Below are 24,036 nucleotides of genomic sequence, written 5' to 3'. Positions count from 1 at the left end.
TTCCTTGTTCCCCCAACAGAAGCCCCCCCGCCTCGAGACCTTAACTCAGAAACGGGCCCCGCGGCAACCAGACCAGCTGCCGCAGCGCCCAGAGCCCCGGGGCCTGTCTGCCCCCCGCACGCCGCCCTGCCGGCCCCTTCCCATGCCCTCCCACTCTGAAGGCCTGGAGATCAAACCCGGGGGTGGGCTCCAGGCTCTGCCCGCCCCCCGCCCCAGCACAGAAGGTGGTGGGTGTGCCACCCCCTCCTCCCGAGGCCCTTCTGTGTCTCTTTCCCGACAACCACCCTGAACTCTGACCCCAGCTGGGTCTCCTACAACTCACTGCTACCCTAACTCCCCAGAGGTAGTCCTGGGCCCACAGACGGCCCGCCACTTCAAACACCAGTTGCAAGTGGGGTCCCCAGGCTACCCACACTCCTGCCAACTACAAATTCGGGGTATCCATGACCCTCTCAGTTTTGATAATTTGCTAAAATGGCCCACAGAACTCAGGGAAGTACTCTATTCACTACTGCGGTTTATCGTAAAGGATACAGATGAACCGCCAGACAGAAAAGTATACAGTGCAAGGTCTGGGAGAGTCCTTGAGCACAGGGGCTTCTGTCCCCACTGACCCGCACGTGCCACCAACCCCAAAGCTCCCCGAGCCTCCCGGTTCAAGAGCTCCTATCTTCACTGCCTAGACATGACTGATTACCTCCTTGGCCACTGGCAGCTGAGCTCCATCTCCAGACGCCCTCCCCTCCCTGGAGTGTGGGTGTGGGTCTGGAAGGTCCAATCCTCTCATCACAGGTACCTCATTAGCATAAACTCTGGGCTGTGGGAAAGGGACTCATTATGAATAACAAAAGATATTCTTATCATTCAAGAAATTCCTAGGGTTTTAGGAGCTCTGCCAGGAACCCACGATGGGGCAAAAGAGACCAAACTTATTTCTTCCTATCCCACACCATTCTTAACCTGGCTTCCAGTACACCAGGCTCTTTGGGTTCTCCTCCCTAAGCTGCTCCAGGGAGGATCCTCCCTGCCCCATCTCCAGATCCTCCCCAGGCACTCCGTACCTGAACACCTGTGGATACACGAGACCCAGAAGTCCGATGGGCACCTCGCACTCAACAGCTCCAAGAACTCCCGGCCCCCCCAGCCTGCTCCTCCCCCGCGCTCCCGTGTTTCAATAATGGCCAGAGGCCGGGGCCTCTGCTCTCACACCCAGTCCTTGGCAAATCTGGTCAGCCCACCTCTACAAGTCCCAGCCCACTCCCAAGTCCGTGCCACACATAGCAACTTCCTCCCAAAGAGTACAGTGTGCAAAGGGCAGGAAGCAACTCTGGAGAAGACACCACCTTAGCCCAGTGATCGAGGTCAGCACAGCCATGGTCTTAACACCTGCAGGCACCCTTGACAGATGTGATGAGAAGGACACACTTCACCTCTGGGGTCTTCCTCCCCCAAACCCTTAACCCCAGTCTAACCATGACAGAAACATCAGACAAATCCCAATAGATGGGCATCCTACAGTATATCTGGCCAGTCTTCCTCAAAACTATGGAGAGTCTGAGAAACTGTCACAGCCAGGAGACCAAAAAGAAATGGTGACTAAATGTAATGGGTGTCCTGGATGGGGTCCTGGGACAAAAAAAGGACATCAGAATAAAGTATGTGCAGAATAAGGGAAATCTGAATACACTGTGGACCTCGGTTAATAACAATGTATTAATGTTGGTTTACTGATTATGACAATGACCCAAATTGATGTAAGATGTTAATAACGGGGGAAATGTTCTCCAAAAAAGGGCTGCCACACCCAGCTGGGAGCCTCATTTCCAAGGGTTCAGAGACTGGCTCCCCACGGTCCAGCCCTGGGTCTTGCAGGCTCTGGATGCCCTGTAGGTCCTACAGAAAATCAGTCGTCTGACCAACACTCAGCCCCTTAGAGTCTGTATAAAGAACAGTGCTAACCACGGGACACACCTGTGTTCCTGGAATGATACAACCACAAAACAAATTCAGCTGATTTTTAAACTGTAAACATGCTATAGAAACCTGTGTGGAGGGACTTCCCTGGTGGCCCAATGGTTAAGAATCCGTCTGCCAATGCAGAGGACATGGGTTCTGAGCCTGGTCCGGGAAGATCCCACATGCCGCGGAGCAACTAAGCCCGTGTGCCACAACTACTGAGCCTGCACTCTAGAGCCCGCGAGCCACAACTACCAGCCCACGTGCCACAACTACTGAAGCCCATGCACCTAGAGCCCGTGCTCCGCAACAAGAGAAGCCACTGTAGTGAGAAGCCTGCGCACAGCAACGAAGAGTAGCCCCCGCTAGCTGCAACTAGAGAAAGCCCGCGCAGCAACGAAGACCCAATGCAACCAAAAATAAATAAAATAAATTTTAAAAATATATATATAAAAAAAAAGAAAAAGAAACGTGTGTGGCCAAAGTATTTTTATCACCATACTTAAGAGGCAAGAGATATAGAGAGCCCTGACAGCAGAGGGAAGGACTAAAAGCTGGACTGGGCAACCAGACTACCGTTCACAAAGGAGTGCTTGCTGTTTCATGCCCTTCTGCCGGCTCCAAAGGTCTAAGCAGCTGATCAACCATTATTGTTAAAAAATGACAAGAACCGTGTTTTCCAGGGTGCCTTTACAAACTGTGAACACCTTGAAACACATAATTCTATGTGACAACCTCAATCTCATAGGACAAACAACAAGCCACAAACTCAGAAAAGTTAACGTAAAAAGAGACATGGAGTGAGGGTCACTGCAGGCACCCTACATGCGGGCCCCTAAGAGCCCCGCGTTATGTGTGATCTCCGTGTCACAGCTAGGATCACTGAGGCTCCAGGTACAGCGGGACCTGCCTGAGGCCACGCGAAAAGGCCTGGGGACCCTGCACGACGCCCGTAACACCATAAAGGTATCGGTCCCAGGAACGTCCGCCCTTCAAGCCGGCAGACTCTGCTCGCCAGTGTGTGCCAGACCCCGCCGTGGCCCCCGCCATCTCTAGAACCCCGAACGTGGCCCGAGGGCAAGAGTGTCCTCGCGAGTGGGCGCCAGGTCCACGGGGCTTAACCACGAGAGGAGCGCCGACACCGTCCCAGGGCTGGCTGTCAGCGTGCTCCCTTCAAAACTTTCCCAACCCCGCTCCCGAAGCAGCGGCCGGCGGCAGAGCGACTAAGGTCACGGCGCGGATGAGTCACACGCGGTCCCCGCGGGAAGTCACGGCCCGGCCGCTCCCCACCCCCGGCGACCGTCCGGCCAGGGCGGGGCGGACGGGCAAGGCCGCGCAAGGCCCCTCCCGGCGTGACCCCGGCTCCGGGCTCGGTCCGAGTGCCGCGATCCACCCAGCGGGGAGTCGCCCGGACCTGGGGGCAGCGGGGGGCCGGCCCCGAGGCCCTCCCCGGTCCGCCCAAGACGGCCCCGGCCCCGGCCCCGCGTCGTCGGCCGAGAGCCGGCCGCTTACCCCTCGGAGCGGCGGCGCGGGGCGGCGGGAGGCGGGCGGGCCCCCGGCCGCGGCAACTCCTCAGTAAAATGGACGCCATGTGCCCTGCGCGGCGGCCGCCGGCCTTCTGATGCTGCTGCTCCTCCCCCGCGGCGGCCGCGGCGCCTCCGCCCGCCAGCGGAAGAATGAGAACGGCAGTTGGTTGCAGGTGGCGGGCGCTCAGCTCAAGGACCCGGCACCGGCGGCGTCCATGTCCCGGGGCCGACGTCCGGTGGCGCGGGGCGGGGCGGCCTGGCCGCCGCTCGCATTGGACCCTTAGGCGCCCGGCGCCGGCCAGGTGAGGGGCGGGCCTGCGCCGCCGCGGACTGCCCGTCCCGGCGTGCCCCGGGCGGCTGCCCCTGCAGCGCGCTGCATTCTGGGTCGCGGCTCGACGCTCGGCCCAGCGTGCCGGCTGCAGGGACTCGGGGAGCCGGCGGCGCATGCGTGCTGGGCCCTTCCGCGTCCGGGCGGCGGCGGCTGCGTAAGGCTTGGCGTGCGGCGGGACGGAGACCCGCACCGACTGGCGGCAGATACCTCCGGGACGTTTGGGGACCGTCCCCGTCGGGGGCTGAGGGGCGTCGGCGGCCGGGCCTCTCTGGCCGAGCCCCCGGTCGGCCTCCGCCCCGGGCCGCCGCTAGTAACAGTGAGGGCCCCGGCTTCCGGGTGGCGCCCCCAGTGCCGCTCACCGCTCGAGCGTCTGCCCCCGGGCGGGAAAGACCCGGCAGCCGTCATCTTTGGGCCCCACCTTCCCGTTCCCTAAAGGCGGTCAGTTGGTCGTGGAGGGTCGATGAGGTGATGCAGGGAAAGCACGCTGGGGGAATGTGGGGCTCAGCGGCTCCTGGGACCCCGTGGTCGCCTCCCCAGCAGGTCACGCCCACCGGCCTGCACCTCAATCCTTCCCTGGGACTCCCCACCCTGCTTCCCAGCCCCCGGCCTTTGCCGCTCTCAGGCCCTGCTCCTCCTGGAAGTGCTTTGCAGTCCTTCTCTCGCCCTCTGCCTGTCTTGTTCGCGGATGTGACCCCAGGGCACTGCTTGGCGAGGTCCTGCAGTGCACACTCAGCGCGCATCTGTGTTGTGCGGTGCGGGAGTGTGGAACTCCTGATCGCAGCAGGCGCCCGTCTTCGGGGGCTGCTTGGATGGCAGTCTCCCTAGGAGGCTCCCGCAGCACTAAGCCCTCACTGTCTGGAGGAAGTAGCCTGCCTGCGGTGGTTTTCCTGAACCTCCCTGAGCCAGAACTGCCAGGTGCTGGACCGGGATAGGCCTAGAGTCCCCGCCTCAGGTGGCGCCAGTCAGTGCAGGGCACTTTAAAGATGACATGAAGTGCCTGTATTGGCCCTGGGCAGTGAGCGCTCTAGACTTAGAATGCAGGGCTAGTCTAAGCTCACAGATGCCTGAAACCCACGACCCCACTGCCAACAAACCATAAAGGCAGGCTCCTACCTGGCTTTATGAGCTTCGGAAGAGGGAGGGGAAGGGGGGGGTCACAAGGAAGGACAGTCCTTGGGCTAGGCCTGAGCCAGGGCCAACAGGCGCTCGGGATTGGACAGGACGGGACTTTTAATGTCCAAAGTGTAGGAGTATGCTGGTCTTAGTACTAGTAACTGACATTAGCCCTGAGCTCCTGAGGGCTCTGTCCCAAAGCTGTCAAGGGGCAGAGAGGGAGGCTGTACAGGGGGCCCAAGGATCAAAGCTGGTCCCTGATAATGCTTCAGGGTTCCAGCTGGCCTGAGACAGGGCAGAGCAGGAGGCAGGCAGTGACCGACCAATGGGCATGAGTGTCCGTCTGTTTGCAGGACTTTGAATAGCAACACTGCTCACTGCCCTTGGGTGACTCACCCCTGCCCAGCCAGGTGGGGTGGGAAGGAGAAACCAAAAATCGGATCTTCGTAGAGCGGTGAGGGTGCTGTGTCTGGGGCTTCTGGGCAACCTGGGCAGGGTGGAGTTTTAGAGAAATTCATTTTTCAACAATCTGTAACTTTATTGGGTTTTCTGATTATCAGAAGAACATATGCTCGCTGTAGCCATTCAGGTCTATAAAAATAAGTATAAAGAAACGAGTAGAAATCTGGCATCCTGCTGACTTGCACGCACACCCTTAAAGTGATGAAAGGCTGCCTTCCTGCCCTGCGTCCCTTCATGCAAGAAGAATGCAGAATCATGGCGCAGCGAGTTTGTTTTAAAATTATGAACTCCTCCTGCCTTTTTTTCCTCTCTTTTTGGGCGGCTCTCTTTTCCTCTTCTCTGTGATCCCCACATACTGTACATAAACTTCTCTCGTCGCTGTGCACTTACACAAGTGACAGAGTCGAGAGAAACAAGGTGGGATGTCCAGGCAACACAAATGCCCCAGTTAGGGAGGTTAGAGAATCAGGTTAAGGAGTCAGGTTAGAGATCACGTAAGGTTAGGGATGAAATTAGGGACCCAATTAGGGGGTTCAGATTATAGATCAGCTTAGGGAATCGGGTTAGGGGTCAGGGTACCAGAGGAGGCCTGGGCAGGGCTGTGTGCTGTGCTCCAGCCACGCCTAGGTGCAGGGCAAGCAGAACTGGATTGGACCATGTTGGGGTTTGGCCCAGAGGTGTGATGAAGGAAGAAAGGGACAGTGGAGTCAAGGTGTGTGTGCAATAGGGTGGCTTATATAAGGCTCGATCAGGAAGCTCAAACTGGGGAGGAGGGGAAGGGGAAGGGGGAGAAGGTGGAGGCGGCTTGGGACAGTGGAAGGTGGCAGGATTATTGGCCTGTGGGGCCTGCTGGGCCTGAAGGGAGTTTGGAGTGGGGTACCAGAGCAAGTGAGCTGGCCCGAGAGGGATGCTCACAACAGGGCTGGTAGGCGTGGCTTGAACCTGTGGGCTGAGGCGAGGGGTAGGGTGTGAGCCCAGAAGAGGCTGAGGTGAGGCTGGAGAGCAAGGTCCTTGAGGAGAGGGGCCAGGTGCCTTTGAGCACCACGGGGAGAGGCGTGCCTTCCCCCAGCAGCCTCAGCCACGTTGGTGTACAGACCGCGCTGATCAAGCGAGATGGTGGCTGTGGGCTGGATATGGGAGGGACATGCATTTGAGTCGAGAACCCAAGGATGGGGTCCATGGACCAAGGTTGCGCCTACTGGTTCCTCGCAGCGACACCCACCCTCTCCTTGCCTCTTCATAGCAGAACCCTGGGTTTACTGAAAAATCTTTTTGCAAACCTTTAAAATTAAAAGTTTTAATATTAAAATTAATGTTACTTCAACGTGTGTGTAGTGAAGTGGCCATGTCCCAGGTGTACAGTCTGAAGCGTTTTTCCACTGTACACACACCCACGCCGCCCTCACTCCAGTCAGAGCAGAAGGCTGCCAGCCCTCCAGCAGCCTCCCCATACCCGCCCCCCACCGACGTCCCCCCTGCTCAGAGATAAACTCTACTATGACTTCCACCTCAAAAATCACTTCTGCCTGTTCTTTCACTCTATATAAATGGAATCGAATAGTGTGTACTTTTCTTTTAATCTGGCTGCTTTCACTTAGCATTATGTCTATGAAATTCTTCAGCGCTGTGGGTAACGTTAGTTTGCTGTTCGTCATTGCTATGCAATGTCCCATTGTATGACTATACCACAGTTTATCAATGCTGTGGTTGACGGACCCTCCATTTTTGGCCCTTCTGACTAACGTTGCCATTAATATTCTCACACGTGGCCTTGCTGCACACACGTATGCTTTTTTTTTTTTTTTTAAATTTATTTAATTTACTTATTTTTGGCTGTGTTGGATCTTTGTTGCTCCGCGCGGCTTTCTCTAGTTGCGGTGAGCGGGGGCTACTCTTCGTTGCGGTGCTCCGGCTTCTCATTGCGGTGGCTTCTCTTGTTGCAGAGCACAGGCTCTAGGCACGTGGGCTTCAGTAGTTGTAGCTCACGGACTCAGTAGCTGTGGCTCACAGGCTCTAGAGCGCAGGCTCAGTAGTTGTGATGCACGGGCTTAGTTGCTCCGCGGCATGTGGGACCTTCCCGGACCAGGGCTCGAACCCTTGTCCCCTGCGTTGGCAGGCAGATTCCTAACCACTGCGCCACCAGGGAAGCCCCACACGTATGCTTTTGATAGTAGAACTGCGGGTCAGAGGGTGCGCTGAAGTTCAACGTTAGTAAGTACTGACAGGTGGTTTCCAGGGTGTTCCTCCCAGCTTACCCGGCCACCAGCAGAGCGGAAGCAGCGCTCCGCTGCATCCCCGAAGACCCTGGTGCTGTGGTTACTGTGATGGTAATCACTCCCGAAGGTGGGGGCCTAGGGTGGCTTCGTTTTGCATTCCTTTCATGACTAAGAATTTGGAGGCACTTTTTCATATGCGTTTGAACATTTGGACCTCCTCTTTCCTGGAGCGCCGGTGTAAGGCTAGTTTCTTATCCCTTTCTCCATTGGGTCATCTGCATTTTTCTTTTTGATTTCTAAGAGTTCTTTGTATACCCTTATATGCATTTCAAGCATTTTCTCCCATTCAGGATTACCTTTTAAATTCCTAATGGTGTCTTTTGATGAAGAGAAACTCTTGATTTTAATGCTTTAGTATCTTTTTTGGTGAATGCTTTTAGTTTTTTGGTTTGGGGGTTCATTTATTTATTTATTATATGGTGAATGCTTTTTGTGATTGAAGAAGTCTTTGTTACCCCAAGGTCCTGAAGATATTTTCATATTTTATTCTAGAAACTTAATTGTTCTCTCTTTCACATTTAGGCTTATGATAATTTGGAATGGTGTTTGTTTTGTGTGTTGTGAGGCAGGGATCAAGGATTATTTTTCCCCTGTGGTTACAGAATGGATCCAGCACCGTTTATTGAAAAGACCATCTTCCTTCCCCTTCTGTAAGCGGAATAATGGTCCTCAAAGATGTCCACATTCCATCCTAATTCTGGAATTTGTGATTCTGCAGCTTTACACAGAAAAAGGGATTTTGCAGAAAAAGGGATTATATGAAGGATCTTCAGATGCAGTTTGCTCTGGTTTATCCTGCTGGGCCCAATGTAACCATGAGCGTCCTTAGGAAGGGAAGAGGGAGGAAGAAGTGAGGGGCGGAGGGAGGTCTGACCACAAGGAGGAGATCAGAGTGACACGGTATTAGGGGACTCAAGCAGCCATTGCCAGCTTTGGAGATGGAGAAGGGGCCTTGAGCCAAGGAACGCAAGCAGCCTCTAGAGGCTGCAAAACGCAAGGAAATGAATTCTCTTCTAGACCCTCCAGAAAGGAATGCAGCCCTGATGACACCTTGATTTTAGCAGATTTCTGACCTACAGAACTTTATGATGATAAATTTGGGTGGTTTTAAGCCACTAAGTTTACAGGAATTTGTTACAGAAGCAAATAACTAATCTGTCCCATTGAATTACACTCTCACTTTTGTTATAAATCAGGTGGCCACGTGTGCATGGGACTCTATTCTGTGACTTTTTTTTTTTTTCCCTGCGGTACGCGGGCCTCTCACTGTTGTGGCCTCTCCCGCTGCGGAGCACAGGCTCCGGACGCGCAGGCCCAGCAGCCATGGCTCACGGGCCCAGCCGCTCCGCGGCATGTGTGATCTTCCTGGACCGGGGCACGGACCTGTGTCCCCTGCATCGACAGGCGGACTCTCAACCACTGCACCACCAGGGAAGCCCCTTTTTTAAAAAAATCAGATTTTAGAAATTTAATTTTTAGAACATATTAATAGCATTCATATATGCAATATAACTTAGGTAGTTTTTTTTTTTTTTTTTGGTTGCACTGGGTCTTAGTTGCAGCAGGTGGGCTCCTTAGTTGTGGCATGCAAACGCTTAGTTGTGGCATGCATGTGGGATCTAGTTCCTTGACCAGGGATCAAACCCACATCCCCTCCATTGGAAGGCGGATTCTTAACCACTGCACCACCAGGGAAGTCCCACAATATAACTTTAGAAGTTTTATTATCACTTATTTGATAATGCTTCCCTGTAATTTAACATGCCAATTAAGCTTAATTAGTTTAATATCTCTCTTTGAGATGTTTAAGGGGCCCTGTGAAAACTGAATGTCCTTGATGTCCTTTGATGAACGCAAGTTCTTCATTTTAGTACAGTCACATCTTTCCTTTGATAGCTAACAGGTTTTTCCCCTGTCCTTTTAGTAAAATCTTCCCTGACCTAAGGTCCAAAGGGTATTCACTTATATCTCCTACCGAAAGATTTAAAGATTTTCTTTTACTATTTAATACCTTGATCCATCAAGAGTTTCCAGGAAATTTTGCATGTAGTGTGAGGTACAAGCCGAACTTCGTTTTTCTTACCCTACAGATAACGCAGCATTTTCCCAGGCCTCCTTACTGAACGGTCTCTCCTTTCCCCCAATTGGCCGTGGCCCTCTGTCACGTACCCAAGTTCTGTCTGTCCTTCTCTATCTTCTTTTGGCATATGGAAATTTATTACTATCCTGCTTTCATCATCAAAACTTATGATCTTGGTCTTTCCTTCTTGCCTTTGTATAAGGCCAAAAGAGAGACATTGGCTACTCTGACAACCTTAAAAGTGGACTCCAGGGCTTCCCTGGTGGCGCAGTGGTTGAGAATCCGCCTGCCAATGCAGGGGACACGGGTTTGAGCCCTGGTCCGGGAAGATCCCACATGCTGCGGAGCAGGTAAGCCCGTGCGCCACAACTACTGAGCCTGTGCTCTGGAGCCCACGTGCCACAACTACTGAGGCCCGCGTGCCTAGAGCCAGTGCTCCACAACAAAGGAAGCCCCTGCTCACCACAACTAGAGGAAGCTGGCGTGCAGCAATGAAGACCCAACGCAGCCAAAAATAAATAAATAAAATAAATAAATTTATATAAAAAAAAAAGTGGACTCCAGGAATGTCACCAATAGCATGACCTTTGCGACCAAATCCAGCAACCAGAACTTCATCATTTTCCTCAATAAAATTCAAACAACCATCATTGGGTACAAAGGCTGTTGTGTTTTTTTTTTTGCCATTCTTGATTAGCTGAACGCTGACACACTTCCTGATGGCAGAATTCGGCTGTTTGGCTTCAACCCCTACTTTTTCAAGCACAATTCCCTTGGCATGAGAATCACCTCCAAAAGGATTGGCCTTCAGGGCTGTGCCCAAATGGGCTTTCTTGTACTGTTTATCATGCCACTTCTGGTCTTGTCGGTGGCTGTGGAGCTTCCTGGTAGTACGAAGACCGTGACACTTGCCCATCCTGTAGGTGCTACGGGCCTGAGCGAAAGCTGTCCTTCTTTCATTGGTCAGCTGTTCCCTGTACCACTATGCTGCTCATGGTGGATCCCCATCAGAGGCACAGCCACCTGGAAGCTAAGGAGGCTCCTGCGTGAGACCCAGACAAGTCAGTGTATTCACACGGCTCTTTTCTCTTTTGGATAAGTGGGCAAAAGAGTGATATTTGGATTGCTATTGTTTAAGTCCACTGTCTCTTTTCTTCCTGCCTGTCCCTCTGGTTTGACTATGAAATGCTTATGTGTGGTTTGCATCCCAACAGGCTGAATCCTGCTTGGGGCTCACTGAGCTTCTTGGATGGGTAAGTCTATGTTTTTGTCAACTTTGGAAAACCTTTGGCCATCATTTTGGCAAATATTTTTTTTCTGTCCCATTTCTACCTTTTTCTCCTTCTCAGATTCCAACACACATATGTTAAACCCTTTAATATTGTTTGCCAAGTGCCTGAGACTGTTTATTTTCTCCAACGTTTGCCTCTCTGATCGGATAATTTCTTCTTCAGATGTGCCACGACTACTGAAGCCCACGTGCCACGTGCCAAAAAAAGATTGGATAATTACTATTGGTCTGTCTTTTTTTTTTAATTTATTTATCCACTTACTTATTTTTGGCTGTGTTGGGTCTTCGTTGCTGCACGCAGGCTTTTCTCTAGTTGCGGCGAGCGGGGGCAACGCTTCGTTGCGGTGCGCGGGCTTCTCATTGCGGTGGCTCCTCTTGTTGCAGAGCACAGGCTGTAGGCACGCGGGCTTCAGTAGTCGCGGCACATGGGCTCAGTAGTTGTGGCTCATGAGCTCTAGAGCGCAGGCTCAGTAGTTGTAGCGCACGGGCTTAGTTGCTCTGCGGCATGTAGAATCTTCCTGGACCAGGGCTCGAACCCGTGTTCCCTGCCTTTGGCAGGTGGATTCTTAACCCCTGCGCCACCAGGGAAGTCCTATTGGTGTGTGTTTAAATTCACTGACTCTTTCTTCTGTCACCTTCAATCGTCTGTCAAGCCCATCCAGTGATTTTGTCATTTTAGTTATGTACTTTTCATTTCCAGAACTTTCATTTGCTTTGTTTAACAGCTTCCATTTTTTCTATTGAGATAGATTCCTTTTCACTCACTCACTAATTTTCTTTGAATTATTGAATATCTCAAAACAATGACTTTGAAGTCTCCATCTGTCAAATCTAATAACCCTGGGCTCAGGGCTGGTTTCTATTGACCGCTTTCCCCCTTGATTTTGGCCACATTCTCTCTTTTCTTTGCGTAGAGACTTTTTATTGTATTTTGGTTGTTGTGGTTGATATGTTACAGTCTCTAGACTCTGTTATCTTCCTCTGAAAATGAAAACATGTGCTTTCCAAGAGGCCAGACCACCAGAGACGGAAGCTTCTGCCTTCCACCCCTCTGGATTCCTGCTCTGGGGGAGGCCAGCCCCCATGTTAGGAGGACACTCGAGCATCCCCGGAGCAGCCCAAGTGGGGAAGAACTGAGGCCTCCGGCCAATGACCAGCACCACCTGAGTAAAGCATCTCAGCAGCCCATCCACAGCCCCAGTGAAACCTTTATTTATTTTTTATTTAAAAAAAATTTTTGGCCTCACCGCGTGGCATGCGGGATCCTAGTTCCCCAACCGGGGATCAAACCCACGGCCCCTGCAGTGGAAGCGTGGAGTCCTAACCACTGGACTGCCAGGGAAGTCCCCCTAGTCAAGCCTTTAGATGATGGAAGCCCTGGGTGACATCTTGTCTGCAACCTCATGGGAGACCTTGAGCCTTGAGCCAGAACCTTCCAGCTCCCCCACTCCCAAATTCCTGACAAAGCAATTGCATCCGATAATCGGTGTTCACTGGTGTTTTGAACCACTGGGTTTTGGGGTCATGTTATATGCAGCAGTAGGTAGTGAGACAGGGTGAGACTGGAGGATGTCTTGCTCCAGGGTGCAACCCCAGTTCCCAGGGCATGGATCCTGGTGTCTCAGCGGCTCAGCCAGGCACGTTCACAGGGTTTGATGAGGCCCCCACTCGAGCCAGGCCAGAGCTCCCACAGCAGTCGTTTTCTGGTCCGTCTGGGGTTCTCACCCCAGCCAAGGGCAGTGGAACATCTTAGACTCCCCTCTACACAGTGGCCTCTCCTCCAGTGTCCTCCCCACAGATTCCAGCTTCGTCACTGGCCCTCGGCTCAGTGGTACAGGCTGCCCCACTTGGACTCTGTCCCTCTGTGCCAGGAGGGGTAGAGAGCTGGGTGGGCGGGCAGGGGGCGGTCAAGGCGTGCCTCATAAAGTTCTCTTCCCTGGGGAGCGCAGTCCTGCCCTTCCCTTCCCCCACGACCTGAAAACGGTTGCCTCATCTCTTTTGTCCATGTTATGGTTGTTTACAGTGGGAGGTGCAGTCAGATCCCAGCTTCTGTTATAGCCCACAGCAGAAGTCTCAATCAGATTTGCTTTTTAAGAGAGTCTTCTACATTTGTGGGAAAACTGGTGAGCTCTGACTCAAGTCTGGGATTTAGTTAACGGTAATGACCAATTTTGGTGTCTTAGTTTTGACAAAGCTGTGGAAATGTAAGGTGTTGACACTAGGGGAAGCACCTAGTTGGCGGGGGGTGGGGGGGGACTCTATACTATATCTGCCTCCTTTCTGTAAATGTAAAATTGTTCCAGTAAAAGAAATAAAAAGGACCTGTCTGGCTGGGCGGCAGGGGAAGGAGAGTGGCTCCTAGTGGCCATTCCTGCTGTTCCTGGTCAGTCCCCAACTCAGGCTGGTGAAGCCCCTCATCTGTCCAGAACAGAAGCGGTCCAAAGCGCTCCGCAAGCTGTTACCAGCGCTTATATCTCTCGCTGCAGGCCAAGGACTTAGGAAGAACTTTTATTTTCTCCTTTCTGCTGTTCTGGGTTTTAATTTCATGCAATTTTCACAATTAGAAAAAGAAGCGCTGCTTTAGCACAAAACAATGTTTCTTTAGCCAAAGCCTGAGCGAGTGGTGAGCGCCGGCGGAGGGCCCTGCCCTGGCTGGTCCTGGATCTGGGCAGTGCCGTGGAGAATCGGGGTGCAGGGGCCGCAGGCGGGGTGTTGGGCAAGGTAGAGGTCACCCGTCTTCTCACCATCGCTCTCTGTTCTCGGGTGTCCTTTCCTTCTCTCCGAGAGACCCGGAACTGCAAAAACCGAGCAGCACGGCTGGCCGCGGGGGAGAGTGCGGTCGGGGGCGGCGGGCGTGGCTTCGCGGCCCTTGGCCAATGCGGGGGCGGGACTTCGGGGGGCGGGGCCAGCGCGGAAGGAGCCCTGCAGCCGGCCCGCCGGCCCGCAGGTCCCTAACCCTGGAGCCCCAGCCGCTGCCGCACCCGGTTCCCACTGTCCCCACCCTGCGGGTTCCGGAGGAGGGCAGCCTGGCAGGTGCGAGCTCGCGCCCTCCGGGGAGGCGGCTCTAACCCGGCGCAGCCGTTCCTGCCTAGCAGCCTCTCCCAAAGGGGACACTGTCCTAGTAGTGTCACCATTTCACACACACACACACACACACACACACACACACGCCTTACAACCTGCCCAAGGTCGTGCAACTAGGAAGAGAAGGGCTGTGGGTTGAACTGTGTCCCCCCAAAAGGTGTGTTCATAAACTTCCGCCCTGTGAATGTGACCTTATTTGGAAATAGGGTCTTTGCAGTTATCATCAAGTTAAGACGGGGTCATCAGGTGGGCCCTAATCCAATCACTGGTGACCTTACAAGAAGAGAAAACAGAGACCAGTGGACACAGGGAGAAGGCCCTGTGAAGACAGATCCTGGGAGTGGAGTGATTCTGACTCAAACCAAAGAACACCAAGGACTGAGGCATCACCTGCAGCTAGGGACAGGCAAGGAGGGATTCTTCCGGAGAGCCTTTGGAGGGAGCGTGACTGTGCATTCACCTTGGTTTCAGGTTTCTGGCGTCCAGAACTGTGAGAGAACAACTTTGTGTTGTTCTGTGGTACTTTACCAGCAGTCCTCAGGTACCAGCACAGGGGGAACCAGGACCGGAGGCCGGGCAGTCCATCCCAGTCAGCCCTGGCACCTGGAGATGAACATGGGCTGTGTGTACCCCCAGGGGACTCAGCCAGCCTGAGGGGGTATCAGGGAAGGCTTCTGGAAAAAGTAGTATCCCCGCTAAGACCTGGCATGGGGATGAGAAGGGGAGAAGTTCAATTTGGTAACTGTCCAGGGGTAGGTCCATGTGGCTGTCCAAGGGGACACATCCAGTGAGGAGTCAACTTTATTGGCCAGGAGCTCTGGGGAGAGGGCTGGGCTGGAGAGGCAGAGCTGGATGGCCTCCACATTCCTGAAAGTGGGATGCAAGTCTCACTGAGGAGTGGGATTGGTGTGAGGGGCACTGGGCAGCCATAGCAGAATTTTAAGCAGGTGGGTGACATGGTCAATTTTGTGGTTTAGAAAAATTCCCCTGGCTGGGTGCAGAGAATGAACTAAAGGGGTAGAAAGCAGGCGGGGAATCAGTGAGTCGAAAACTGCCTCTTTTTTAAAAAAAAATTTTATTTATTTATTTATTTATTGTTGGCTGCATTGGGTCTTCATTGCTGCGTGCGGGCTTTCTCTAGTCGTGACGAGCAGGGGCTACTCTTCGTTGTGGTGCGCGGGCTTCCCATTGTGGTGGCTTCCCTTGTTGCGGAGCACGGGCTCCAGTAGTTGTGGCATGTGGGCTCAGTAGTTGCAGCACATGGGCTCTAGAGCACAGGCTCGGTAGTTGTGGCGCACGGGCTTAGTTGCTCTGTGGCATGTGGGATCTTCCTGGACCAGGGCTCAGAACCCACATCCCCTGTGTTGGCAGGCGGATTCTCAACCACTGCGCCACCAGGGAAGCCCCCCCCCAAAAAAAAAACTGCCTCTTATTTCCAAGTAAGAAGCTGAACTAAGGCCCTGGTCGGGGGCGGGGGGGGGCGGCGGGCAGAGTGACAGGGGAGGAGAGGCTGGCTTAGAGGAGGGTTTAGGAAGTCGAATCCTGAGGAGGGGTGAGCCCTAGGCTGGCTCGGGTGCAATCTCCAGGAAGCAGCCTTTGGTGGGGGTGGGGGAGGTAGGGAAGATGGTCCTGAGGTTGCCCTCAGGACCCGACCATGGTCCTGGGCTGTGGTTTGTTCCTGCAGGTGACCACCGAGACTGATGACAGACACCTCAGGCCTCTCAGGGGCTCCTGTAGGTCAGCCCCAAGGTGGATGGAGAGGGGGTGGGCAGAGAAGGTGGGGAGGCCTACTGCTCAGGCCTCCCAGCCGGGACTTAGATGGGGGGCTTCTCAGCAGGGCTTCAGTCTCCTGGTCTATCTCCCAGCCTGACAGGGAGCCCTGCTCAGGGGAGGGTCAGCCCATGTGACCCAAGGGGCCTTACAGCCTGCTGGCTCCTGTGGGCTGGCCTGGTGAACTGCAGTGGTCCTTGGGCTGGGCAGGAGCTGAGGCAGAGCCGGGCCTTTAGAAAGGCAAGTTTCCAGCCTGGGGAACAGAGCGGTCTGGGCTTGGAAGGGGCTGCCGAGAAGGTCTGGGGGTGGGAGGCCCTTGCCACTGCTAGGCCTGGCTCTGGGCCTGTCCTGGGCTGAGAAGGAAGCCTCTCTCCTCCCCGCTCTTGGAGAGAGGGGCCACCTGGGGCACGGGAGGAGGGGCAGCTTGAGACTGCTGGTTTCCACTTGGAAGCCCTCTTTATTTGGCCAGGGATGGAGAAAGGCTGGGGTCAGAGTGCATACATCCCCATGGAAACAGCGATGAGCCTGGCCCCTGGGGGACCCCGGCCCTGGTGGGGGATGCGGAGGCCAAGCCGGAGCTCGGGGGCTCCTTTGGCTAAGGGGCCTGGGTTTTGCCTTGGCAGCAGCTCTTACAGGGAGGTCTGGGCCAAGAGCTGCAGGACCTGTGTCGATGGGGAGCAGGGCGGCAGAGTGGGCTCCAGCCTGGGCCACACAGAGATCATGGAGTGGGCCGTGCCTTCTAGAGCCGTATGCCCCATGGGTGGTAACAGACGGCAGGCAGCCAGAGGTGGTGTGGCTACAGACCTTTCGGACAGGGGACTCCCAGCTCCGCTTGACCCCTTGATCTGCGGCTGCCGGGCTGGTCCTTGAGCTAGCAGGAAGGCCTGGGATACCCTGGTCCTAAATTCCTTGCCCAGTCCAGCCTTGGCCTGAGAGGCTGGGTGGGGGGCAGCAGGGGGGAGCTGAGATGGAGGGCAGCTGAACCCCAGCAGACTGCCCTTGCCCCCTGAAACGCCTTTCCTCTGTGCTCGCTACTTTACACCGGGAGTAGACTCCCAGTCCCTTGGTCTTCTGCAGTCGCTCCTCTCTGAGTGCAGAGTTTCATTTAGAGAAGTGATAAGAGCCTCAAAGAGACGGAAACAAGGTTCAGCCCCAGCTGCTGACGTCTTTGAGTGCCCCGCAGCCCTCTGGGCCCACCGAACTTGGGGCTTCCACTCCCATGGCCCTCCCCAACCTGCAAGGGGCGCAAACGTGCAGATGAGGAATCTGCATTCCTCATCACCCAGGAATCTACATGCCCAGGGCCTCCTTCAGTCCTGTGAGGGCCTCTTTTTCCTATGCACTGAGGGAGACCCAATCATCGGAAATCCACTCTCCACGGGAGAGGCCCGCAGTGTGTGCGGGACTGGGGCTGCCCAGCTGGCCGACTCGATGAAAAGGGCTTAGGACCCAACAAGACAGCAGGGCTGGGCCCAGGGAGGCCTGCCCTAGGCGGGAAAAGATCAGCCTGCCCCAAATAACTTTCTTCAAGAAAATCCAAACACACACTTTCATGTTTTGAATAAATTTACATGTTGATTGCACTATTCTAAATGCAGATTTTTTTGGTTTTGAAGAGGAGCCCTAATTCCAAATCTGTGAAATCAAATGAGATATGGTGGTATTTGTCTTGCACTGCAGGGATTTAAAGGTACTGGGGAGGTAGACAGTTTTCAGGCTTGTGCCCCAGAGGGATCCCGGGCCCAGAGGGGGCACCTGTTCTCCTCCCCACAGCCAAGAGATATGGCAAAATGCAAATGTGAATGGGCCAGCACCCAGCTAGACACCTTCCAGGGGCTCCTGGTGGCCAGAGGTGAGTCCTGGCAGTGAACGATGGGGGAAGGGCATCTATTCTGGTTGCTCAGGCTCCCCAGAATGCTGCAAGGGTGCAGCACACAGTAGGACCTCACCGTATAGCTCTTGGATGGAAGGGTGAAAAATTCTGTAATCCCATTCAGTTGGACACGGGGGAGGGTCTCCCCCCGGCTCTAGCGTCCGCTAGGCCACCCCCTGCTCTGGTGGGAAGCAGCTGAAGCTTGCAGCTGCTGGCACTCTTGGGCCTGCCCTGTCCCTCTTCCCCACCCCAGCCTCACTAGAATGGCACAAGCCCCAGCAGTTTCAGGGCCTGGGAGTCCCGCCTCTGTCCACGGTTACCCCACTGCTCCCAGATCCAGGCCAAACCCGAGCCTGGGAGGTGGAGGGAACGGCTGAATCCTCGCCCTGCAGATATTCTGCAGAAGACGCCCCCCTCTCCCTGCCCGCACCGCCCCGGCCAGTCTCTCTCCAGCCTGCAATCCCCGCTCCCTGTCGTTGTTAGTGACCATCTATGCCAAGTTTGTAATGTGCGATCCAGGAGCACAGACACGGCGGGACCTCTGCACCCTGCTCGGCAGTCCCTGGAGCTCCCTCCACAGTGCTTCCCTGCGAGCTCCAGCTGGGCCTCGCCTGCAGGGCCAGTTCAACCTGACCTCCGCCTTCCCGGATCCCAGCTGCTCGACCAGGCCCCGCGCAGAGCGCCTCCTGACCCGGGAGCCTTCTCTCCGCCCCGAGGCAGGGGCGTGGGTGACCACTTGGGTGAGGGCCTGCGGCCAGCGCGGGCTAACCCTGCGCGTGGTGCTACGGGCGCAGGGCCCGCGGGTCGGCCGGCAGGGAGCCGCCTCCCACTTCCCGGCTCCAGGGCCGCGCGGCCCGGGCTGGGGCCGTGATCGCGCGGGGCGGCCTCGCCGGCGGCGATTGGGCGCGCGGCCGTGACGTCACCACGCGCGCGCGCTCCGGACTCTGGCTCCAGGCTCCGGGCTTTCGGTTGAGCCGCTGCCTGGCGCGCGCCCGGCCGAGTAGCGGGAGCGGGGCGCGCGCCCGGCGCCGGTCTGAGGCGGCTCGCGGGGTCCCGCGCCCCCGGCCCCGGCCCGTGTCCTCGATCACCGGCCCCGGCCTGCGCCCCCGACTCCCAGCCTCCGGCCCACGCCCGCGCCACGGACCCGCCACCACCGCCCCGCCCCGCCCCGCGCGGATTTGAAAAGCCCGGCCGCAGCCCCGCGAGCGCGGCAGCCAATCAGCGGCGCGCACTTTCCCGCGGCTTCTGCGAGGCGGCGGCGGCCCGGCGGCGGCGGCGGCGGGCGGGAGGCGCGGGGGCGGGGTCGGCGCCGCGCGCGGAGAGCCTCGGCCTGGCCGCGCTGCGCCCGCCGCCGCCGCCGCCGCCGCCGCCGCCCCCTCCCCTCCCTCGGCCCTCCCTCCCTCCCTCCCCCGCGGCCCCGGCCCCGGCCCCCTCCCCGGCCGCCGCCGCCGGAGCCGCCGCACCGGAGAGCCGCCGCCGCCGGAGGATGCGCCGCACAACAGGTCACTGGCGCCACCGGCCCAACCGCCGCGGGCCTGAGGGGCGGAGGGCTGAGGGGCTGAGGGGCCGGGCGGGCGGGCGGGCTAACGGGGCCGGGCGGGCGGGCGGGCGCGGCCATGTTGGGCCCGGCGGCCGGCGGCTGCACCTGTGCCGGCCCGCGGGCCGGCGGCCTTTGTTCGCTGCGGCGCCCAGCGGGCCGGGCCGGCCTTTGTGAGGCGCTGGCCGGGGCCGGGGCCGGGCGGCGGTGGGAGGGGCGGCCGGGGCCGGGGAGGCGCTTTTTGTCTGCGGAGGGTCCGGGTGACACTCGGACGCCGGCCGTTGGTCAGCGCGGGCGCCCGGAGCCCCGGGCCTTGGCAGGTGGAGGCGCGGGGACCCCACCCGGGGCTGCCGGCCCTCGGCCCCCGCGCTTGGCCAGACGGCGGCCCCGAGGCCCCGGCCGCGCAGCGGAGCGGCCCGGCCGCACGGCCGACTCTGCCCCACTCGCCAGAAGGGCGGTTTAAAATCTCGGCGTTTAAGCGATGCTGCTGGTCTCGAGTCTGGGCAGAAGGCGCAGGACCCGGTGCAGCCTTAGTTTTTTCTCGCTCTCGCCGATGCCGGGACGTGAGTGGTCACAGGTTTGACATGCGGGGGGAAACTTGGTCTCACTGGGACGTTAATCATTCTTAGGCAGGTAATTAGGGCTCCGGGGTGTGTGCGCGTGTAGCAGAACAGGGGACCCATTCGGTTAGGGTGACTTCAGAGCGAGGTTAGGGAAGTTCTTCAGGACTGACAGCCCGCGCTCAGACTTTCAAGGCCTTGACTTTTAAATGACTTAAACGCCAAGATGTGTGTTCCCTAATCACTAAACAACTTACAAACCTCACGTTGCTACCACGCGTCGATTATACCGACTCTTACTTTATGTATTTTAAAATGAGATTATTAAGATGGAAAATAAGTTAGGAGCCATCTCATGTATGAAGCTGGGAATTTAACTCTTTTATTTTCCCAGCTGTTTTAAATATCCTCGTTACATATTTAAATGTGACGAGAGCACCATTAAAGAAGCACAGCTCTAATCACCACGAGGGAAACAAGTCCTGGGAGCACAGCCCTTTCCTGGCGTGGTTGCTGTGCTCCTGTACCTCACCACCGACCGTAGTTCAAATCTAAACTGCCGACTGGAAGTGAAGAGGACTCATGCCTTAAGCACGATTACTTTGAGTCATTTCCTTTCCTTTTCTTCCATTTTCTCAGACGCCCAGCAGCCTTCAGTTTTGGGCCAGTGGTTGGTAAAGTGAGGACTTTCTGCAGGGTTGTGAGTTTGCGTAAGCTTTTGTGAAAAACTGTGATCTATGTAGTACAAAAATCCTCCCCTCCTGACGGCATTACTACAGATCAGGCTGGCCTGGGATTCCAGTGGTAAACATTCCAATTTAAGAGTATTAGAAAAATAACTTTCTGAGTTTCAAAAAATGATGGGCATGGGACTTCCCTGGCGGTCTAGTGGTTAAGACTCTGCTTCCAGTGCAGGGCGCACGGGTTCGATCCCTGGTCGGGGAACTAAGATCCCGCACGCGGTGTGGCACGGCCAAAAAAGTAAATAAATAAAAAGTGATGGGCAGTTTATTATTCTGTGTGCACTTTTATGATATATTCATATGTAACGTCTAAAATTTGTGGAGGCACAGAACAAAACAGCAAGGTAAACAGGCTACCACGTGTGGCTACTAGGCTCATGGTTTTTATTCAGCCGATTTACACAGGGCCGTTAAAATAGTACCCGCTCAAATGTGAGCAATCAAATGGGGAGAATAAGTCAGAATTGTGAGAATTAGAAGTTAGGAATTAGAGACCCTGTGGCCTAGTTACGGAAGAGTGGGCCAAGCCTTCCATTTATTCGGATGACTTCTCCTCCTACAAGTAGTACAATTTTAAAAGGTTTACTCATATGGCAGAATGTAAACTAATTAGTTACTTTTTTACGGTTTGATGCTTCAGTGTAAAACATGTAAAAATAGGCGGAATCACACTTACTAAGAAGTGCTGGTGAGAGGATAGAAAACGCTAATAAAACGTGTGCTATATGAGATATAGGATTGCCACTGAGCACACACGTTTGAAATGGATGTGCTAAGATGATGCTGAAGTTCCAAATTTATTTTGCCCTGCCCTTTTTAATCGACACAAATAACCTTTCTGAGTAAACACTTTAGTTAATCAGTGGGAACTGAAGATACAAGGCTTTTTGCATACATATTCTGGTATACAGTTTTTGGTTGGTTGGTTGGTGTTTTTTGGGGTTGGACTGCTTGGCTATAGGATGTATGCAGATCTGGATAAGCATCTTAGTCTTCTGAGCTTCACTCTTATCTCTGCGGGACTGCACTAAATGTGTCCTTGTTCCCCAAATATGTGGTGCCCTGTCCTGACCCAGGCCTCTGCATGGACTGTTGTTGGGTGTGGACCACTGCTTGTCCTCCCTTTTGAGCACAGAGGACCCTGCCCTTCAGTGGCCATATGTGACTTTTCTCTCCTGTTGGAGAGCTCTTGAGGTAGGACTCTTATAGCCTTGGGCAGCCTGGCCTCTGCTGGTGCCTTCTCATGGCAGGCACTCAGTGAATGCTGAATAAATGGGCATATGACTTGGGATAAACAACCCATTTTAATGCCAGCATGTGGCCTGTTTGCCTCTCTTTTTTGTAAGTCATGTTGGAGCAGAAAGGGACCCTCTGGAAGAAGCTGAGTATGGAAAGTAAGGGGCTGGCCTAAGGTCACCCTACTTTAATTGGGGAGCTAAGACACTGTTTGCTAGGCAGGGCTGTCTCTTTTCCTTTTCTCATCATAGGTAACTCAAATGTTGAATAAAAATTAACTATGAAATATTGCAAACAAATAATAGAGTAGACCTGTATCCACCACCAGGATGAATCAAGCAGTGATGTTTCTGCTGTACTTCTCTGTATCCCTGGGCAAAGTAAAAAGAATATAAAGTACACAAAAGCAAGAGGTGACATGGAAATTCCCAGGATTATGCTTATACTTTACAAACTGCCTTTATGTGATTTGTTAATTTCATTTTAAAGGAACTGTTATTTACATAACAGGTATTTCTTTTGGAGAGAAAAAGACTTAAATTAGTTACCCCGGGGACTCATCAGCATTTTGCATTTGTCTGTTGGTTGCAATATAGCTTTTGAAGGAACTGATTTGATGAGATTTGGTTTGCTACTTTAAAAATTCAGGCTGTCTTGAAGTAGTTTTGTTCTTGAGTTTGTCTTCCAGAAAACAAACGGCCAAAGATGAGTTTTCAAAGCATCTTAATGTCTGTAATACCTAATAGTTTCAACAAGACATACAAGGATGGAAACTGCTAAGTAGTGGTTGAGCTGAGTGCTGGCCTGCAGCTCAAAAGCCCCGGTAGTGAGACTTCCCTAGTGGGTGTGTAGAGAAACAATGTTTTATCTTACTGGAGGAGTTGGGAGCTCAATTTTTTAAAAAGATTTATTTATTATTTATTTATTTTATTTATTTTTGGCTGCCTCAGGTCTTAGTTGTGGCACATGGGATCCTTGCTGAGGCATGCGGGATCTTTCGTTGTGGTGCGCGGGTTTTCTCTTCTCTAGTTTTGGTGTGCAGGACCCAGGGCGTGCGGGCTCCAGAGCGCATGGGCTCTGTAATTTGTGGCACGCGGGCTCTGTAGTTGAGGTGCGCGAGCTCAGTAGTTGTGGCGCGCGGGCTCAGTTGCCCTGCGGCATGTGGGGTCTTAGTCCCCTGACCAGGGATCGAACCCACATCCCTGCATTGTAAGGTGGATTCTTTACCACTGGACCACAGGGAAGTCCTGGGAGCTCAATTTTTAAGTTGACTGGGTTGTCATAGAAAGAATTGATGATCTGGATGAAGTGTGTCATGCTGTCAAGGGTATGTTTATGTCAGCAGTTTTCACATCTTGGTGAGTTTTTCCCTTGGGCTGTGCTGCTGGTTACATAGGTGGACAGATCAGAAAGCATGTCTCTGACTCCAGTTGTGCGACCCTTGCTCAGCTCTCCACACCCTGCCTAGTCTGTCTAAAACGCACGTGTGATCATGTGAGGCCCCTTCTCCAGGAGCTCCAGTGCCCTTTGGGGTTCAAGACCAATCTCTCACTGGGTTTTCTGCCTCTCACTGCACTTTTTTTTTCTTTTCTGGCCATGCCGCGCAGCTCGCTGCATCTCAGTTTTCTGACCAGGGATTGAACCTGGGCCCTCGGCAGTGAAAGCGTGGCGTCTTAACCACTGGACGATGGTGGGAATTCCCTCACTGCACTTCTTTTTTTTTTTTTTTTAAGATTATGTTTTTCTTTTAAATTTTATTATATTTTTTATTTTTGGCTGTGTTGGGTCTTCGTTGTTGTGCGCGAGCTTTCTCTAGTTGCAGTGAACGGGGGCTGCTCTTCTTTGCGGTGCGTGGGCTTCTCATTGTGATGGCTTCTCTTGTTGTGGAGCACGGGCTCTGGGGTGCACAGGCTTCAGCAGTTGTGGCTCGTGAGCTCTAGAGCACAGGCTCAGTAGTTGTGGTGCCTGGGCTTAGTTGCTCTGCAGCATGTGGGATTGAACCCATGTCCCCTGCATTGGCAGGCGGATTCTTAACCACTGCACCACGAGGGAAGTCCCCTGCACTTCTTATTTTGATCTCACCTGACCTCTTCAGCCCATCTGTTGCTGCCATGCTTTTTCCTTGGGCCTTGGCATGGTCAGTTTTTGCCCCTGCTCTCCCCTGTGACCCCCATACACACACTTACACTTCAGTGCAT

The 24,036-nt window shown here is 54.5% G+C and overlaps 2 protein-coding genes across 2 annotated transcripts in view; both read right to left on the bottom strand.

Moving 5' to 3' along the window:
- LETM1 (leucine zipper and EF-hand containing transmembrane protein 1) overlaps positions 1-3,547 on the bottom strand; it is a 30,179-nt gene extending 26,632 nt beyond the window's left edge. The window contains exon 1 of the mRNA XM_065877848.1: positions 3,469-3,547. Within this exon, the coding sequence (XP_065733920.1) occupies positions 3,469-3,547 (79 nt within the window). The remainder of the gene's footprint in view (positions 1-3,468) is intronic.
- A 6,362-nt stretch (positions 3,548-9,909) lies between these two features.
- Positions 9,910-10,660, bottom strand: LOC136123609 (small ribosomal subunit protein uS12-like). The gene is made up of 2 exons (XM_065877937.1): positions 10,304-10,660; positions 9,910-9,990 (listed from the first exon to the last, which is right to left on the bottom strand). The coding sequence occupies exons 1-2, from the start codon at positions 10,658-10,660 to the stop codon at positions 9,910-9,912; spliced, it is 438 nt and encodes a 145-aa protein (XP_065734009.1).
- Positions 10,661-24,036: the final 13,376 nt, after the last annotated feature.

This window comes from Phocoena phocoena, chromosome 5, assembly GCF_963924675.1.
Source record: "Phocoena phocoena chromosome 5, mPhoPho1.1, whole genome shotgun sequence".
Classification (NCBI taxonomy): domain Eukaryota; kingdom Metazoa; phylum Chordata; class Mammalia; order Artiodactyla; family Phocoenidae; genus Phocoena; species Phocoena phocoena.
Note: the sequence above shows the minus strand (reverse complement) of the source record. Positions and strands in the feature narration are given on the sequence as shown.